At 42.5% G+C, this 19,655-nt stretch overlaps 3 protein-coding genes across 3 annotated transcripts in view; 1 reads left to right on the forward strand and 2 right to left on the reverse strand.

Annotated features, from left to right (window-relative positions):
* The window catches only part of LOC131884999 (dipeptidyl peptidase 4-like), a 45,288-nt gene extending 35,309 nt beyond the window's left edge, over nucleotides 1-9,979 (reverse strand). The window contains exon 1 of the transcript XR_009373771.1: nucleotides 9,699-9,979. The gene's annotated coding sequence lies outside the window, so the exon portion shown is untranslated. The remainder of the gene's footprint in view (nucleotides 1-9,698) is intronic.
* Nucleotides 9,980-11,021: 1,042 nt separating this feature from the next.
* LOC131885055 (glucose dehydrogenase [FAD, quinone]-like) lies at nucleotides 11,022-15,162 on the forward strand. The gene is made up of 9 exons (XM_059232980.1): nucleotides 11,022-11,156; nucleotides 11,768-11,973; nucleotides 12,044-12,233; nucleotides 12,307-12,725; nucleotides 13,415-13,583; nucleotides 13,702-13,859; nucleotides 14,019-14,196; nucleotides 14,507-14,781; nucleotides 14,858-15,162. Exons 1-9 carry the CDS (start codon nucleotides 11,060-11,062, stop codon nucleotides 14,942-14,944), a joined length of 1,779 nt encoding a protein of 592 aa, XP_059088963.1. The 5' UTR covers nucleotides 11,022-11,059; the 3' UTR covers nucleotides 14,945-15,162.
* Nucleotides 15,163-17,140: 1,978 nt separating this feature from the next.
* On the reverse strand, nucleotides 17,141-19,595 carry LOC131885092 (telomerase reverse transcriptase-like). Its single transcript, XM_059233031.1, has 2 exons — nucleotides 18,136-19,595; nucleotides 17,141-18,037 (listed from the first exon to the last, which is right to left on the reverse strand). Exons 1-2 carry the CDS (start codon nucleotides 19,448-19,450, stop codon nucleotides 17,157-17,159), a joined length of 2,196 nt encoding a protein of 731 aa, XP_059089014.1. The 5' UTR covers nucleotides 19,451-19,595; the 3' UTR covers nucleotides 17,141-17,156.
* Nucleotides 19,596-19,655: the final 60 nt, after the last annotated feature.

The following is a 19,655-nucleotide window of genomic DNA, read 5'->3' on the forward strand; positions in this document are numbered from 1 at the left end:
CATGTCTTCCTATTAACAAAGACCCTCAAGCACGTGTGAAAACTTCGCATAAAAACGATAATTCTCGTGTGCGGGTACGAGTCCTTAACATGACTAAATATCGTTTGGAAAAGGCCATTAGGCCCATAACGGGTCCCCATTTGGGAAAACCATATTCAATGACTGAAGTCGTGAAGCGTGAGGAGAAAAATGTCCATTTGTATCTTCTTCTCGTGAAGTTGAATGGTTTTCCACATACGAGCTCGATTGTGTGTTTCGATATACAGAGGGGTCCACATTCCATTCTTTCCTTCTTGGGGCTACTGAAGGCCCAAGGTCGCTCATTGTCAATTCTCAGTTTTTCTGTCGTTTCCTGAACGAAAAGACAAGAAGGGCCATATCCCCATGTCAAACTAATGCTCAACCATTGACATGGCCACGATTCGGGGCCTCTGGGTCTCTGAACCCAACTCACCCAATTCAGGCCTGAAAAAAGCTTCCAGATGGGAGCCGGATTTAACCAGGTGCTTAAATTTGGGAGAAGTGGGAATCTTCAGCAATGATAATCAAGAGTTCCTCCCCCCCCTCCCTCCTCCTCCTCCTTTACTAATAGTCTGAATCACTAACCAACCATAACCATTCAATTTGTGAAGAATTGGTTCCAATTTGGTTAAACAGCCAAACCATGGACCCATTCATAGAACGATATTATTCCGATGAACTGTGAAACTGTAAGCAAAGGGCCATCCTTTCTGCCTTGGAACACCCTGTTCCTCAACGATAGGGAAAGCAGATCCCGAAGAAGATTTTTTTGTAAAACAAAACAAAGAGAAGCGCTCGTTTTTTTCTGAGAAAACATCATGGAAAATTGAACAAAGGGAAGTGGCTCGTGAATATTCAATGCAAGAACGTATAAACTTGGCCTGCTTGCGGTTGATCCTAATGTCAATGCTTATGTGTGTCAAGTTTTGTACTGCATACCACGTCATGCTAGTAGCCAAAGTTCCACGTTTAGAAATAATTGAAATAATCATCGGCCATTAACCCGTTCCCAAGTGGGACAAGCACTTTTCCAAGGAAGAGGCTTTCAGTAGAGTTCAGTATTCTATGTTGATGCAGTGTAATACATTTAGTTTTTAGGGTGAAGATTCTTTTTCAAACTTGTCATTGCCTCATTCAATATGTTTTTGAAGGAAAATAATTTCTTTGTAGGTTTTCACGGTGAATGAACGTACATGAACCTAGATGACAAAATGGTATAATGGCAACGGAAATAAATACCATTGGATCTTCTTGTGCGTACCAGATCTTTTTCTATTGTCAGAAAATTGGCTATCTTGGCACTTTTTAAAGAGAAAAAAAAAACTTACATCAAATATTGATGGAATCTGATTATAGCTAACCTAACCAAAAAACAAAAATGGGATGGATTTATTCAAGGAGAGAGTAACATTACTAGATGGTAGAACAAAATTATTCCCTTTTTTGTCATTTTTTGCCTTTTATTCGAGGCTCACCTCTTGCATAAAAATCCGTCCCTATTGATCACTGATCATAAATAGAAACAAATAAGAGTTAGACGGTAGTAGGGAAATTAGGGAAACATTAATGTGTCTTTTGAAATGAATAACATGAATGTGAAACCTCTAAAAAAAGTTTTTCTGAGAAGGCTCAAACATTGTCGGTTCATTGCTTCCGATTTGCTCTGGCACTTTCTCCGATATTGATCATTTCCCAAAACTTTAGTCAGTCAGATATAAGGAATAGCAAAGAAAAGTTCGGCTCGCCGTGATTCGCTAAGTGGCCGATCGGTGCTTAAATTTTAAGAGCTACCTTGGCATTTGATGGAGGTCTGAAGTTAACAAGAAAACTTTCAAGATCCACTCAGATTTGCTCTCATGGAGTACATTTCTGCCACTGCAAAACGCATTTTTTGAAATTAGTTGAAAATGCTCGGGCTTGACCAAACTCTCATTTTGTTACTAATTTAATAATAATAATAATCTTTATTGCGACTCTTGGTCATGTCATGGCGTAAAAGTAACTATAAAATAAAGTCGAATGTATATACATTATACAAAATGATAAAACAAGAAAAATGTCAAGAAGGTAAAGGCAATAAAATAGTTGACTAGAAAGTGATATCACAATGAGTATGACTAGAATTGGTTCAATGCACATGAAAAAAGGTAAGAGGTGAGTTGCAGATAGTACAAAGACAGGTAGGTAGAGGTAAGTGATGAAAATCTTGGTTATTGCAGTAGAGTGGATGGGCCAGATTGAACAGATCCTTTGTCAACTCCCGTCGCTGATGGCATTTGGCCGGGAGCCGAACAAAGGTGCGTGACCGCCAATATTCCGAAGGGATGTCGGGCCAAGGACAATAAGGTGTTATCAAGTCTTTGACCGGGAAGGACAACTTGTGTCCGGACATCACCTCCGGAAAGGTCAGGTTCCCAACACTGTTGGACACTAACCTTGCCAGCCCGATGGTGAGGGGCTCGGTTTCACATAGAAAATGTGTCCATGCATTGTTGGCATATTGGGGCACGCAGAGGTATCGCTTGAGGAACTTGGTGTAGGTGGCATCGGCGGATTTGAGGGCGGATTGGGCGGAGTTGGGAAGCCAAAGGTGTAGGCCGTAGAGAAAAATTGGGGTGACGTAGATCCGGAAGAGTTGAAGGACTATTGGGAGGGGAAGATTCTTCATGGGAAGTCTATTGCATATGTATCCGATCCTGGCCCTGGCCTTAGTTATTGTGGATTTGAGGTGATTGGTGAATGAGAGTTGGGTGGAGAAGGTGAAACCGACATAGTTAAAACTATTGACGATTTCAATCGGACTATTGTTAATATGGAAGGAGGTGGGAGGCAGACGACCTTTATGGAAAACCATGGCCTTCGTCTTGATGGTGTTGACTTGAAGGCCGTTCTCTTGGCAATAACCGTGGAGTGCATTGATAGCATTTTGCAATTCCACGGCTGAATTAGCCAAGAGAACCAGGTCGTCTGCATATTGAACGGTACTAATGGAAAATATGTCATGTGAAAGTATGTTATTATCTTGAACCACACATTAACGACGTTTTCAATCCATCAATAGAACCTGCAAAGCTTTATGGATCTAATGCAGCAAGTACCAACGTTCCATGGGGTCATGTATACGAAGGCGAAAATGAATGAAATGAATTATTGTTGCACATGTTCTTTGTAGACATTCCTAATGTCTTGTCGTTCTACTGAGTCTTGTTGAGCATAGAGTGTCATTACAATGAGCGAGTAAGTCTTCCCGAAATATAGATCTTTTGAACGCCTCGGGATTTACGTCCTAGTACATTACACCCATTTTCTGCCACTACCTTCACTTGTGGCTTCCCAACTCCGCCCAATCCTCCATCAAATGTGCCAATGTCACCAATACCAAGCACCGGAAGCGGTGCATGCGCGTGCCCCAATATACGAACAATGCCTGGAAAGAGACCTTTGCCAGAGGTCACAATGTTTGAAACCTGACCTATCCGGACACTATCCGGACCTATCCTTACCAGCCAAGGTCTTGCTAACACCATATTGCCCTTGGCACGACTTCCCTATGAACTATTGACGGTCACACTCTTTGGTCCGGCTCCCAGTTAAATGCCACCAGCGACGGGATTTGAAAACCGCCTTGTTCAATCTGGATCATCCTCTTCTTTGCCATAACTGATAATTTCATCCTCTCCCTCCCTTTTCTTGCATTGGTAGCGTCTGCTCTTTGCCGTTGCTTCCCGTGAACAGAAGCAAATCTTGTCAACTCATTTGTAACTGATAGCACAAGCTTAATCATTGATTAGACGGTATTTCCGTTTTTAATTGTTTTTTTTTGGGGGGGGGGAACTGAAATTGGTGATCCATACGCTATATGTAGATGTTGGAACAATTGACTTGTAAAGAATCATTATGGCAGCTCCATCGCTCGATTTGAATTTGTGGAGTGGTACACCTATCCACAAGTTAGAAATGCCCGGGTCACTTCTAGCTGAATGTGCTCAATAAGTTTTCCGACGTTTTGGATGACAACCTTAACTCTATCGGACTACTGGTCACTTCAAATTCTTCATTCGTGGTAGATTGCACTCCTTAGTTCCGAAAACGAAGGCTTGAAATTTGTCGCCATGTTGTTCTCGGTCGCTCATTGATCTAGTATTTGGCTGGGCAAGGTCAGCTTGCATTTTTTAAATTGGCTGAAATATATTTTTGTGCCGTCCCCATAATATAAAATAAACGAGCTAAAGGGTAGGATAAAAAGGGGCAAAATATATACAAAGATTAAACCTTGGGGTACCCCTGCCACTACTTTTTTGACACTCATTCAGAGCAGGGCGGGCAATTTTGGAAATGAGCTTAATCATTGGACACCAAATAGACAAAAGTGTCCAAATATGAACCAAAGTGGGCACAAGGTGTTCAAAGGTAAGTGTAATTGTCCAAAAGTGGGTAGACAGCATTCACTTTTTAACCCTAATTCACGTAACTTGTTTTAGCTAATCTGTATTCTAACCAACAAATGGAATCGTTACTTGAAAAAATGTAATCGTTTTTAATATACATATACATTAAATAGCAACTAACCTTTGTAGAAAACTGACAAATCATTTTACCTTTGTGTTTTAATTTTCGAAATGTACATTGTAATTTGAGAATCTTAATTAACTATCTTGATAAAATACAGCATTGTAAAGTTAAACGAATATCATTCGTCTAAGCTAATGACAGCATTAATGTACTATTTTGAATGTTAGGAAGTTTAAGCCAAGCTACAATCAGGGCGTTTGGTAGCTGGGCTAGTATTACTGAAATAAATGTCATCAAATTTGCAATCGCTTAGCAGCTGCGTATCAAATATTCAAGGACACTTTTTGATAAATCATACAGCTATCATTAATGATTCATTCTTTTCGGTTAGAATAAAGTGTTTCTCCTCATTATCTGACATGAAACACGTCTTTAAAAGCCCAAAAATCTTGCTTAACAGTACTTATAGCAACTTGCCTACGAAAAACAAATCTTAAATGTGAAAAATATATCATGCTTAAACTTTAACAATTGAGCAAGATTGGCAAAATCTACAATAACAATGGAAACAACCCAATCATCGTGATTAAGGCCCTCTCTCTCTCCTGCATCGTCACAGTGCTGTGCCAAATGAGTCAATGTGCTAAACTTGACCTAAAGCCTTGCTGACGTTGAGAATCTTCTTTTCAAGAAATTCAATAAATTTCGACTTGAACATTTTTCCAAGGACTTTGGAAGCATTTGGAATGTGTGAAATCGCTCCATATGCCCTTATACCTAAGCAATCACTCCCTTTGAATAATGGACATATTTGGGCAACTTTAAACACTCATAAAATTCAATTTGATCTAATGAGCGCCGCATTGAGTAAATAAATACTGGGGCCTACACGGTTGCTCCAACTGTTCTTGTTCCAGTTCGCTCTCTAAGGTAAACAGGTCAGTTATCATATGATGTTTGTTACATGTATTGTAAGTTATTTAATGCAAAAAAACGTGCGAAGAATACCGGTAATAATGGACCAAATCAAGTATTACAAACTATTATAAGAAAAATTGGTTTCAAATTTAAGATGACACGAGACAATTGTTACAATCTAAGTAAATTTGACCTTTAACTTGGTGTCTTTGGGGCGGAACCGATGAAACTCTCTCAAGTGTCGTTTTGAGCATGCAGTTATGTATCCCTGGGGATCTTTGCTGCCTAAAAGTGATCGCACCACGTTTGGCTGATCGAGGAAAACTTTTCCCCCATAAACTTATCCTGCAACGACGGCGTTCTGTTTAACGACAACTGTCAAGACAAATGCAAAAAAAGGCTCTTCTCCTCAACGAGTGTCGCCCAAATGATAAGTTGGTTCAAAGGCGAACCTGTTCAAATTCAAAAAAAGGTACGAGCCTAACCCAATATGAGAATTTATGAGCCTCATAAATCTTAATGAGAACGACGATCTGGGTGCATGCAGTTGTTCTCAATTCTCATACCCAACAACAGATCCTTGTGAGGGAAAACAGGGATGTGGCAACGGTGGCGCCATCTGAATTCGTCTTCCGCCCTTTGCGATCGCAAACCGAGTTCCGATGACCACGCTCCACCCTTTCTCTCGAGTTGTCGGCTCCCCCATGATCCGCCCACATGGCGCAATACAGTATGGTTGTATGTTATACTAACTGGATCGTGTCTGTGTGATGTCACTCGAGTTGTTGTAATAAAGAAATGGCAGACTCCTTTCAATGGAAGAAGGGCCTTTTGGGTGCGTCTGACAAGAGACTTGGCACGGATCCTTTCACATTTAAATGAGGTCCATTGAAATGGCTTTGCAAGTTGAACACTCGGAAAGTTCTGACGCAACTCGTATGTGACATAAAATACGAGCAGAGGGCCCTGCTAAGAAGGAGCACTGGAACACCGCAATAACACTTGGAATTCGTACCAAATTTACTTAGAAATGGTAGCTTATCGTTCACCCCATCAATCGCAGACTCTTCTTGGCCGACTTCTTGTCTGTCTATCTGTCACTTGCTTGTCTCTTGAAGGTTCTACGGGAATCACTTTGATTTGCCTTCAATAATGGACCACAACGCATGGTCATGTCGAGATGGAAAACATAATGGAACGCGCATGACGTCGCCAATAGTGGAAAAGGTAAGAGGTAAGGCTGGAGGAACTTGAAAGAGAAATCATAGCTAACCTCGAAAAAAAGGCGACAGGCAGGAGGACAACCGGCTTAACAATGTGGACCAACCCAGGCGGCCCCATAGAACGAACGAACGAACGAACGGAAACCTAGCAGGCACACACTTGATCGAACACGCTGTTTTGGCGAATTCTGTGGAGATAATCCAATAGAATATGGATTGTCATGGAACAAATGGGATCATAACAAACTTGACGAGGAGCTTGGTCGGATTATTTGTAAGGACAAGCTGGGTTTTTGCCCGGTACGAAGTAAATCAGCATTTCTCTTGTGTCCGTTTGGGCTGATCATTGGCAAGCCGGAGTTTGGCTCGAACGGGCAAGTTTTAAAAAAACGTGATCTTTTGAATATAGGGAACTCTATATAAGCTTTGCTACAAAGTTATTCCAATAGTAAACATGGCTGCATCTTGATAAGGCTGCAATTTCAAAGACACCTCCAAGGAAATTTTCACGACTTTGAAAAACAAGGAAGAGAAGCTTGCCTTGTTCCTAAATGTTACAGCCTTGGAACACTAGTCCTAACACTAGTCCTAAAAACATATTATTGAATGAATAATCTGAAACCATCATTGATAGTTCTGATTAAGTTTGGAAAACATTTTATCAATCAAAAGTTGACCCAAAACCATTCAATTCTGCTCCACTTTGTCCTCCCAAAAGCTGAAACCAAAACCCGAGACCTAAACCGGACAAACACTTTCAAGCCTCATTTGATCAGAACCTTACAAAATCCAACCCGACTCATCCAAAGTGGTTAGCGTACATAAAAGAAAATACAGCATTTGGTGTCGACAAAAACACGCCACTAACGAATATGACATTACGCAAAATAAAACGGAACACATAACTAAAGAAACCAGTACTTTACTTTTGCATCTTTATATGATTATGCAAATTAGTTTAAATACTCCAATTTGATATCAAAGTTGCTACAAGTGTCTGGTTCAAACATTGATACCAGTAGAAAACCGCTGAAATCTGCTGAAAATGAATTTAATTAAGGTAAGGATGCGAAGGTATGTCAAAGACATTTCATAATCAAATACCTGGAACACGCTACGAGATTAGTTTTTGCAAGTGCAATTTCTGACAGAAAGAGATTGGCAGGACGAAATGATTTGATCGGACACGCGTGTTAAAATCCTTAATAAATCCGCTTCAATCCACCGTGAGCATGCAATAACGCCTGACAATGAGAAGCGACCGGTTGCTGAGCCATTCTGTAACCAGAGGCAACCAACCCACCTTCCTCGCAGACCAAGACCATGGATATTAAGCGGTTCCTTGGATTCTTCCATTGTTCACAGGATCCACTTAACATACTCCAGGTCCATGAGAATAAAGGACTAATCTTTGCATAATCTCCATGCTTGAGCAGTTCAACAGATAACCTTCTGAAAGGTTACAGAACTTCTCAAGGCTCGAGCCAGTCCATCCCATCAATCCCTTGGCTCTCCATCTAGTCTAAGGTACAGAATCTATGATCTGAAGACAATCCTGACATCCAAGATCGTCGTCTAGTCGTCGTGCAAAGCCCCGCCATCATCATCATCATCTAGTCAATGGCTGAAGCGAAGACGGACAGGCAACCTCCGCTCACTCGCGAACAGCTTGACTGACGACTGACTGAGGGCGCAATAAATGTGGAACATTGGACGAAATGGGAACACAATTGGAACAATGAAAGACGAGAGCCATGAATTGTAGCGATCAATTCAGACCAATGGGAAGCACCACATGCTACCGACATTGAAGAAAACCCGAAGCAATGCCATTCCGGGATTGGCATAAATATGTTTTTTTTACGGGCTCTTTGTTCGTTCAATAAACGTCAGCCGTGCAATAATTGCTAGTGATGATAAACGATATCTTTGACTTGCTTCCAATACGATCCGTCACGGAGTTCCACGAACATGGGAAGTCCGACCGCACAAGGATATTGAATAATCAAGAAGTTCTTCCATGCGTGATCTGTTGTGAGCTTCCAGGAGAGCTTAAGATGTCATTACTATCTCTTTCATGATACGGTTGATCTATCCCCGTAGGAGAATGGAACCCTTTGAATCAAACGAACTTCAAAACCGGATGGACTAAAGAGGTGCCATACAGATGTCAATCATGCTTACTCTATATCCTTACCTTCTGGCAGGAGAGAAAATGTCCAAGAAATAGAGCGAATATCTACAGTATAGCATTTTATAGACCCAACCAATCTCAAGTCCGTACTGAAAACTCGATAGCAAGGAAACCTCCACTTTTGCTGACTCGTGACGTTGCAGAGACAAGTGAATTAAAACAAGTGTGCTTGGCACCTCAACGGGCTCGATTAGTTTAGGGCCTGTTTTTCCGCTCCATTCCTCAATCGTTGGGAACCAACACAACAGATCAGTGTTTTTCAGATTTAAAGATCAAGAAATTTTCATTTTGGGTGTATTTTTATCACTGTACTAGTATACTAGCTTGATATCTCAACATTGTTCGCACAAACAAAGCAACATTTTGATATACAATAACCAGCGAATTTATTCTTTGTCATTTACTACTTAGGGGTAAGATTGTCTCCATTTCTGGTCCCTTAAGCCACGTCAGCTGTGGATTTGGGCGGATGTTTTGAATCACTTCTCATCCTCAACACATTTTCTTATTTTGCATGTAATGTAAATGTGCGTGAACCGTCGTTTCAAAACTGAACGAGAAATGACGAAAATTCCCAAGCAATATATTCCCTCAAGATCTAAAAAAATACGTTTGTTGTGGCTGAATTGTTGTGACAAGCTGTGCTCTTTTGAAATGCAGTAAGTGGTCAGTTCTTTAAGTGACAGAAAAACGCACTTGACAAGCCCTGTTTACGGAGTTTGAGGCGTGAAAAATGTCTGAGTATTAGAGGGGCTGGGATACGGTTGATTGAGGGTAGGGAAAGGCGGGGGGGGAGTCGATGCTAATAAAATCAATGAAAGCACGCCTACCTCGTCATCGCCGGAGTTGTCCTCGATTTTTAGAATATCATCCTCGGGTGGAGCTTCCCACTTTTTCACTTGGACTTTGAGATGCTCTTTCGGCATTACTCTCGTCTTGATTTTTCGGACACAGGCAAAAGAATTCGCCTCTCGCTCTTGATGATCGGACCCATTTAAAATGTCATCCTGAGCGTCCGTTTTTTGTACGCGTGCCAGGTTTGCATCGCAATTTGGGGAAATGCTACATGTACGTACATTCGGTACATCCGATACATCAGTTATTCGTTCCGGGATTGTCTCTTTTGAAAATCCCTGGACCAGAGCTAAAATTAGATCTCAAAGTAGGAACCCGGTTGTGTGTATTCAGGGGAAATCCCCTTTTCAGTCCATTTTGGGGGAAAGTCCGGGCTTATGGCTATATATAACTGAAGAGGCGCTTCTTTGACTTAAACTACAAACAAAGTACGAGGATGCCGCAAATTTGCTGGAAAACACACAATTCGGTAGATGGGTAAAACATCATTAGAAGTTCATTTTCTAATGGATTTGAGACTGTGGTTAAGTCCTCTACCGAAGATCATTTGTGCAAAGAGTTCTGTAACAAAATACCCTCTAGTTGTCGTGGTAGAATGGCTAGTTGTCAAACCAATTGTTGGATGCCCAGTGACCAGAGTAAGATAATTTTGTGGTGTGACTATCGGTTTTCAGCATAATCAATCCGTTTCAACAGACTCTTTTCAGTCTAGGCCTCGCTGTTATGGAAGGCATTACCAACTTTTAAAATAGGTCTATCCAAATTGAGATAGATCCTTCTTCTTACTGTTCCAACTTCATTTGATCCGTGTCTTTAAAAGCGACACGTGCGGCTTTCTTGGGTAAGCAATGCACGAGCAGGGGCCAGAAATTGGATGAAATTAGCACGCCGATCAAATGAAAGTGAACGTTTTGAATGTGGTGTCCAGGCTGTGGAGAGCTTCCACTCTCTGTCCTGGTTGGTTCGGTCGCTCAGAATGGTCAGGATGGTCAGGATATGTCTGTCAGTGATGAGAATTCATCTTCAATTGAGAGAGCAAAACATGGTCTAGGAGCACTCTCACGCCATTGGGTTAGCCTGATGGATAGCATGTTCTTGGTTGGTTGGTTGGTTGGTTGGTTGACTGGTTGAGGGTTGAGGGTGATTCTGGAAAGGGGTTGGAAATGAATCCAGTGATCAAATTTAAGTCAAGGAGGCATGTTCTCTTGGCAAAAATGTTTGTGGAACACGGCCACGCATATGTTTGGTGCTTGGGTGATTTTTGAATCCATGGTGACCCGAGATATCGGTNGGCATGTTCTCTTGGCAAAAATGTTTGTGGAACACGGCCACGCATATGTTTGGTGCTTGGGTGATTTTTGAATCCATGGTGACCCGAGATATCGGAAATGTCGACCAATACAACATTGACACGGAATATGACTTTATCATCGGTGAGAAGGGGAAGACACTATTGGGAAATGATTGGGAAATGAACGCAAGGATCGAAAATATAATTAATGAACTTTGAAAAGATGGCGATATTTTCAGCCAAAATAAGTTGCAAAAACGTCGAAAGCCACTATATAAAATGGCGATAAGAAAAACCAAGAGTTATGGTCTCACGATGCAAAAATTAGTTACACATGATTTGCCAAATGCTCGTTGGATTGAGATATATCACCTTGTACTTAGATAAACAGAATATAGCTTTCTTATCTCGAGCTCGCTGCAAAGCCGACGTATGCACTCCTATGGCCAAAATAATGAAGATTCACGGCAATCGACACTCTCTAATCTTGTATCTCTTGGTCTTTTCAGGCCAGGATATAGAACTTTTCACAAATTCTTACTTGAGATCACTAAAACACTTTATCTTTACCCAAATTCCTTACTATAGGTTACTATATGGTTAGAAACCTCTAAAAGATATTCCCCCCCAAAAAATGGGTGAAAGAATTCAAAACTTGATTCAACCTAAATATGACATCTTTCCAACCCTCAATTATGACAAAAAAAAAAGTAAAACTTGAAATATTTCCCCGACCCCTTTTCATTTTTGTAGTAGGGGGTGGAACGGCTGGATCAGTATTGGCGGGACGATTGGCCGAAGTGGACCATTTTAAGGTGCTTCTCTTGGAGGCCGGGGGTGAACAAACTGACAAGATCAAGATCCCGTGGTTCCACTTGTGGCTTCCCAATTCACCCCATGACTGGAAGTTTGTCACGGAACCCAATTACAACGGGGCTTTGAAGGGCTTCATGGACCAAGTGAGTAGCTACCTAACCATGGGACAACGAGGTTGGTAGGCTTAAACCGATTTAATACGAAGCTCCTTAGAAATCTTGGTGGTGGCGAGGCAAAGCTATTGGCGGCACCGGGGCCATCAATACCATGATCTACATGCGTGGCAATCGAAATGATTATGATTACTGGGAGTCGCTGGGAGCTCGGGGTTGGTCCTACAAGGATTGCTTGCCCTATTTCAAGAAATTAGAGACCATCACGGTACCGCAAATGGCCCGAAACGGTAATCACGAGGAACTCTGGAAAACTAGAACTAAATGAGACACAATTTGAACAGCCCCAGGATCACCAACCAGATTTTCAGCATGGCGTCAGTGGACCAATGGTTGTCGAGGAAGCCCGACATCACACGGTCCTTCGAGACGCGTTCCTCGAGGCCGGAAAGGGCTTCGGTTTCCGGGTAGGGGATCAGAACTCGGGTTACCAGACCGGGTTTGCACCACTTCTGTTCAATATCCGTGACGGCCATCGTTGGAGTAGTGCCGATGCCTATCTGCGACAAACTCGTGGTAATCTCCATGTTGCGCTCATCGCTCATGTCCATCGAATCCTCTTTCGAAGACGAACAGCTGTGGGCGTGGAGACAGACATTCGAGGATCCAAGATGAAGATCTATGCCAAACGAGAAGTCATCTTGGCCGGGGGAGTGGTGGGCTCGCCTCATCTCATGATGCTCTCGGGCATTGGGCCTCGCGATCATCTTCAGGAAATGGGGGTAAGTTTGAAATCCGGATTGAAAATGGTCTGGTTGTTTTCAAAGAGCTAGCTACTCTCGTTAGATGGCTATGTTTTTGTGATTTGTTTAATCAAGAACTTCTGGCGTGGGAGGACAAACCAATCTAGTACAACGATGGCAGATCATAATTACACAAATGTACGGTCAACTAAGATGCAAGAAAGGAAGAGATGAAGGGTAGCTGACCGGAGGAAAAAACGCAAAAAGGACTTTTGGTCAAAAACAAAAAAGCGACAAACGAGCAATTTCCGCTTGGTTGCGAAAACGCAAAAATTATGAAAAATACACATTTTATTTCAATTCTTTTTAATTATGCAATAAAATCTACCTTCGCTAATCAATGAATTCCCACTTGCTACTCTAGATTTACTCTAACACAACGGGTCAATGATCCCTTTAGAGCGCTGAACTTCATGGGTTGATTGAAACCCCCTTGTGCCTTTGCCGCTTGCTTTAGCCATGCTACAATTAATCTAAACGATGTTCAATGGCCAGGAACCCATGAACGCCATAACCCTGAGAGTGGTTGTCAAGTTCCGACGAGATGAGGAAGAAAAGAGATCGAGTAGTGCTCAATCATCAATTCATAACGCATACTATCTCACCACGTCATCTCTTTGGCACTCGGTTTGGTACCCTCTTGTATGATGATCATTGCCTTTTATCAGATCCCCGTGGTGTACCACAGTCCAGGTGTGGGTCAAAACCTTCAGGATCATATCGCCGCCTATGGATTGACCTGGCTGACCGGCGCGTCTAGCGCGGGAGCAGCCTATAACCCATTCGTCTACACCACCGACCCCAAAACGTATTGGGACTGGAAAATGACTCGAACAGGTCAGTGGTATACCCAAGTGGTGAAGGAGTAATGGCAACACTGCTCCGACAAAGAGTGCTTCAAATGCTTATGAATGATGTTGGTTTTGGTTGACACGTGAGAATCATTGTTATTCAGGTCCGCTCGCTGCTCCCATTGGCGTGGAAGGAAATGCATTCGTCGCCACCAAGTATGCCAACACATCTTGGCCCGATATTCAAATCACGTTTATGGCATCCCATCCTGGATTCGACGGGGGCACCACCTATAAAGATTTCCTGATGATAAGTGATGAAGTGCGTGTCAACCGTTCTAGGGCTTGAGAGCCGTGGTGACTCAATTAAATTGAGCAGTTTGTTCCTGTCCCTGTCCATCTTTTTTTTTTTATCATCCCAGAGAATTAGCTCGAGGGAAATGATACCAATCACATTCCGAGTTGTTTCATTTATTTTCAGCTCTATGAGAGCTATTTCGCTCCCACCGCCTTCACCGAGGGATTTTCAATGTATCCCATCGTCAGCCGACCCGAGTCTCGGGGAAGAATCACATTAGCCTCGAGTGATCCCCTGGTTGCGCCCAGAATTCAGCCCAATTATTTGTCCCATCCCCAGGATACACTGACACTTATTGAAGGTAATCCAATCATTTTTCGGCGAGAAATGAGCGAACGAACGAACGATAGAGGCAAAGCGACAGCGAGAGCGATAGAGACAGGGAGACAAGGCGTCATCTGCTCCGAGACTTTGGGCTTACCTCGCTTTTGACGCAGAGGAAATACTGCATAAAGTCGAAGAAGATCTCTTCATTTTGGTTTGTACACCCAAGTTCGTTTTCCCACTTTTAATGAAGGAGGATGGGTGTTAGGTTACTCTCCCTACCCGTCGTACACTATCCTAGTACTGTATATGCATTGTATCAATAAGGATCGGTCATACTTTTTCAGGCCTGAAGATTGTCAAAGCCATCGGGGATAGTGAAGCTTTCAAGCGATTCGGTGCCAAATTCTATGATAGGCCTTTGGTACCGTGCTCGCACTTGGTTCCGGGAACCGACGCATATTGGGAATGTTGGGTTCGTTATCTGTCCACTTCGGATCATCATCCTGTGGGCAGTTGTAAAATGGGACGCAAAAATGATCCCATGGCGGTGGTGAGCCCGAAATTTCGAGTTTATGGCGTCCGAAGATTGAGGATTGTGGATGGATCCACCATGCCCCAAGTGAGATTGAACTAATGACCGTGACCGATTAACCCAATGAGGAAGTGCAAACATCAACGCCTTTTTTCCACTCTAGGTCATTAGTGGCAACATTAACACCCCGATCATTATGATGGCTGAAAGGGCCGCAGATTTTATTAAGGACGCCCATTTAGTTCGTTGAGGACGAAAAAACGAGGATATTATTGAATGCAAGAGAAATTATGCATCTACTCTGTAAATCAAATCTTAACACCAAATATCTACGTATATGCAAAATATATTCATTGATTCGGGCAAGCAATTTCTAGTTAAAACAATGAAGTCCAACTCTCTTCTTTCTCGGTCTCCTTCAATGTTCAATTTGCCGCCTTCAATTATTCGTAGGGCTTATATAGGCGTTGATCCAGTAGCAAGATTTAAGTCAGACTTGGACAAGTTCTTGACTAAAGTTCCCGATCAAACTTATATTCACACGTAAGCCAGATCAGCCCACTCTAATTCGTTGGTCGATCAAATAATACATACTTTAAATAAAAGTTAAGAAAAATGAATACATTTCTCGTCTTGAACTGCTGGGACTCCAATCCCAAAAACGGTATAGGAAGTTCACAAAAAGAAAACTTTCAAAACTCATTATCTGTCCAGTTAGAAAAAAGGACAAGACGGTGTCAACAGATTTATTTCTTATTCTTATTTGACAGTAAGTGAATAGCTTTTTGTTTCCAATTTACGTCCAAGCGTTTCAAACAAGTGGCAAATTATGCGTAGAAAAGAAAAATGCAAATAACAGACTAACAAACAAATAAAAATAACATATTTCGGAGACGTAACAATGTTAGATTTGTGATACCCAAATATTCGCAAAAGCAACAATAACAACCATTTCGTACAACTTCTAGGCATGAAAATGTCTAATATCGTGCCACTTTTGAAACCTGTCATTGAAACCAAATGTTATACTCATAAACAGGCAATGAGGAACAAGGACCGTAACTCAAAAAAAGCTGTTACTTCCCAAGCCTTGAAGCTCATTTGACAGGGTGCAAACAAACAGTTCTTTGAGTGAACAATAGAAGTTTTCAGCGCGTTGAACAACGCCCTCTGCTTCGTCTAGGTGCGGACAAACAAACTTTAGGAGCTCAAAGCGTAGTCAAGGAAAAAAAGGCAAAAAAACACGAGCAAAGTAGCTCTTTTAGCTTCTGTAAACTATTCTCACGAAAAAATAGGTCAAATTGTTCCACTTCCGTTGATAACAATCAAAGGACTAGCTAGAAAAATGGCTCTCCGGAATCATTTCGGTTTCACTCGGCTCACACTCTGAGCCCAATTGGACACTTACTGTCACTGGGGTGGTGGAAGGTCGTGTTGTCGAATCTCTCCCAACAGCAGAGTCAACAATCCAACTTTCCTATAGACAGTGCCTATTCATATGAGATTATTTCTCCATCTTCGGGCGGAGATTGGCTTCCTAAAGTTTGCTTAATAAAGAAAGGGCGAGTATCACAACAGCTCGAAATGACAGCCAGAATTTGGAGTGTCCCTCTAAACTCTCCTCTAAAAATAAAGCGAAAAACAAGGATTTACAATTGACCTTAAATGTGCTTTTTACTGGGATTTACTAGATTCTGAAAATGAATTGGCGGACTCATGGAGACAGTGGGTTAACGACTCGTTTCATTGCTAGATTTAAGTAGATACAATTTTGATACAATTAAGCCAAAGCAACGGCGAAGAAATATGCTGAGATTTGGCACCCTTGTTGCCCAACAACCAGCTTGGTGGAAGTGATGCTTTTCCGAAAATCAGGATTTAACCCGAAGTTTGCATGGAAATTTGGAGTTCACCCATTGTTGAGAAATGTTTATCAAATAGGAGTAAAATTCGTATTCATGGACATCAGTCATGGACAATAATAGGCTNCTAAAAATTTGTCCAAGTCTGACTTGAAAGATGCTACCGGATCAACAAGGCCTACGTATTCCTTACGAATATCAGAGGGAAGCAAATTAAACAATGAAGGAGCCCGAGAAAGCCATTGTTGAGAAATGTTTATCAAATAGGAGTAAAATTCGTATTCATGGACATCAGTCATGGACAATAGGCTTTTATATTTTCTTCGTTCATGACAGACCGCAATAAATGTATTAGCAATTTAGAAATCTATAGCATCCCCTTCCCTCCAAGTTTGGGTAACCAAACACCAATGACTTAGGTAAGTACGGACTTGAGCCTGCTGTACCGTACATCCGAAATCTATAGCATCCCCTTCCCTCCAAGTTTGGGTAACCAAACACCAATGACTTAGGTAAGTACGGACTTGAGCCCTCTTATTTGTGTACGTAACAAGTCAAGTAAGCTATTTATGAAGGGAGAAATATTAGGGCAAATAACTTTTATTTCAAGGAGAAAATAGAGCATATTTTCAGATTCATCCCTTGAATTCGGGCTCTCCCAGCTTTGATGGCTAATGCTTGGGCTTCAGTTTGATTGTGGACCAGGACCTTTAGGTTTGCACCCAAGATCTTTACACAATGGTCCTGAATCCCCTGGGTTTTCAACGTGTGGCAAAATGCAGAGAACACGATAAGATCCAAATCAAGGCTTGGTGCCAGGTTAAGATTCCGAATCCTCCAGGAGATCCTCTTCTTGCACGATTTGAAAAGGCCAATGAGGAACTCCTGGCTCGGCTTTTGACTAAGAAACAGCACTCTGACCATGGCCAAGGTTCTCATGGCGAAAATGGCCATTAGCACGAAGAAATTCTCGGCCACCGTCTGGTCCGAGTTGTAGGCCCGATCCAAATAAATCGGTTCCAATTTGAGCGTGGATAGGAACAAGGCCTTGGCTCTAACAAATGGCTCGACTTGGTCCAGATTCGCCAGGTTGAACTTCAAGGTTTGACACAGATTGAGGCCCTGTAGTGGAGAAAAGTCGGGTCGGACTTCTTTCATGCGAAAATCGATCCTGGCTCCGCAGAAAATCGTCGTGTGACACGGTTGAACTCCTTCCCATTGAAGGGAGTTGGTCTGGGTCTTGAAGGTCTGCACGTGGCATCCATAGTTGGGGAAACCGGCCTTCATTCGGCGAAGAAAGTGCAAGATGTCGGCCTCTGAATTGGACGCGAATAAGAAGTCATCCATTCCTCGGACAAACATCCGACCTTGGTGAAAGCGAGGATCCGAAAATTGAAAGATCGGGTTCAACTCCTTTTTGACCACGTATCCAAAGTAGATGTCACACAAAACCCCTGATAAGGAATCTCCTTGGACCAAACCTAAACATAGTGGCGAAAAAAGAGCGTAGAAATCAGAAAAGGTCAATAAGGTGTTAAAAGGACGGAAATCCAATACCGAGAACTATCGTGAGCCTGACCTTTGGTTTTCAGAAAGGTGGTGGTGGTTTTGCCCACAGAAAATCGAATTGTGTGCGTGCACGTTCTTTGATATATTTCCTTGATCATGGCTTGGGTCCGAATTTCAACGGGACTATCACAGCCTTTGAGCTTGGCATTTGACGGGATGTGATCCTGAAACTTGGGATTCCTGTGTTCGGAGATGAAACTTCTGATAGATCTCGAGCTCCCAGTGCCAAAATCATAGCGAACTGAATGATAAAAAAGGACGGGAGCGGTCTTGTTGGCCAAATAGCTCAAGACGTACTTCAATTTGGGGAAAAGAATCGACTCGAAGGCGTTCTTGATATCCACTTTGGCAAAATATATATCAGCTGAGGAAGAGCTGAAAAAGTTTCGAATCCGCCCATACAATGCCTTGCCTCGAACGTCCACGGACTCGGGACAATTTTGAGATTTAACATATTGTAACAGATGTCGGTAATGGCGGAGTTTCGGGTCGTTGCGAGCTTTTGAGTGACAAATTAATCGGAATCCGCTTTTCTTGGGCAGGAAACGACCGGATTTGGGTGCCGGAGCATAAGGCATGGTGCACACGAGACTGATCTGTTTGGCCGATTTCAGGGGTTTTAGCATGCCCGAAGCCACCATTTTGGCCAATTGAGACGCCATTATGGATTGCCAACTCTTTTTGCGGAAGAACATGAGCTCGAATTTGCCAAACGACGAATCGCTCAGGTGAAAAAGGCTGCGCACGAGGCGCCAAACGATGTTTTGCATGTACCACAAGCCCAAGCGACAAAGTGCCTCTTCATTGTCCGTCCAATGAAGGTGGTCTAGTACCTTCATGGGGAGAATATCCCTCAGGTTCAATCTAGCCTGGTGAGGGGCTCCAACCATGGCTTTGGCTACCTTGAGGAACAAATCTGGACGACCTAGTAGCGCCGTGGGCACAAAAGTGCGGGTGAAATGCCGAATCAAACGGAACACATCCATCTTGGAGGTATATTTGACACTTTTGGGCACTGTCAGCCATGCTCGAAATTTTTTTCGCTTGGTCTCGTTATGCAGGTTCCGCTCCATTTGCCCCAAAAGTGGAACAATTTGAGGGCATTGAAGCTCAATACTCGAGAGGGACCCGTTCACTATTTTGGCGTTCAAGGCTTTTAGCATTGAGTCTTGAGTCTCTTTTAGTAAGGTTAACCTCTCCCAAGAGTTCAAATGATACAACCGAATATCCCGGTCCACGTGGCACGTGCGAGATAAACACGCTTTTTTCGCATTCAAGGGGTTAGTTGGGGCCTGTGAGGGCTGAGAAGTAAGTTTTCGCTTCATGTTGAACAACCGCAAGAATAAAAGGTCAATAAATAACTATCTGCTGGCACTATATTGAGAGTCCGAATTTATCGCACCATTATTTTCGATTCTGGCGGCTAGCTTCACGAGCCTTTTGCAATTCACGCTGGAAGGTCTCTTTAAATCGGTCAGGTTGGAAAGGGGGCGGGTTACGGGTTTGATTTTCTAACGCAGCCTTGCCCCG

This window comes from Tigriopus californicus, chromosome 8 (assembly GCF_007210705.1).
Source record: "Tigriopus californicus strain San Diego chromosome 8, Tcal_SD_v2.1, whole genome shotgun sequence".
Classification (NCBI taxonomy): Eukaryota; Metazoa; Arthropoda; class Copepoda; order Harpacticoida; family Harpacticidae; genus Tigriopus; species Tigriopus californicus.

Bases quoted from the DNA above. Each gene is read 5' to 3' on its own strand.
- LOC131885092 (XM_059233031.1), bottom strand. From the start codon at position 19,450: ATGAAGCGAAAACTTACTTCTCAGCCCTCACAGGCCCCAACTAACCCC. The intron at 18,038-18,135 runs GTCAGGCTCACG...CACTATGTTTAG, and splicing joins CACCTTTCTGAAAACCAAAG to GTTTGGTCCAAGGAGATTCC.
- LOC131885055 (XM_059232980.1), top strand. From the start codon at position 11,060: ATGTTTGGTGCTTGGGTGATTTTTGAATCCATGGTGACCCGAGATATC. The intron at 11,157-11,767 runs GTGAGAAGGGGA...TCATTTTTGTAG, and splicing joins GGAATATGACTTTATCATCG to TAGGGGGTGGAACGGCTGGA. The intron at 11,974-12,043 runs GTGAGTAGCTAC...GAAGCTCCTTAG, and splicing joins TGAAGGGCTTCATGGACCAA to AAATCTTGGTGGTGGCGAGG.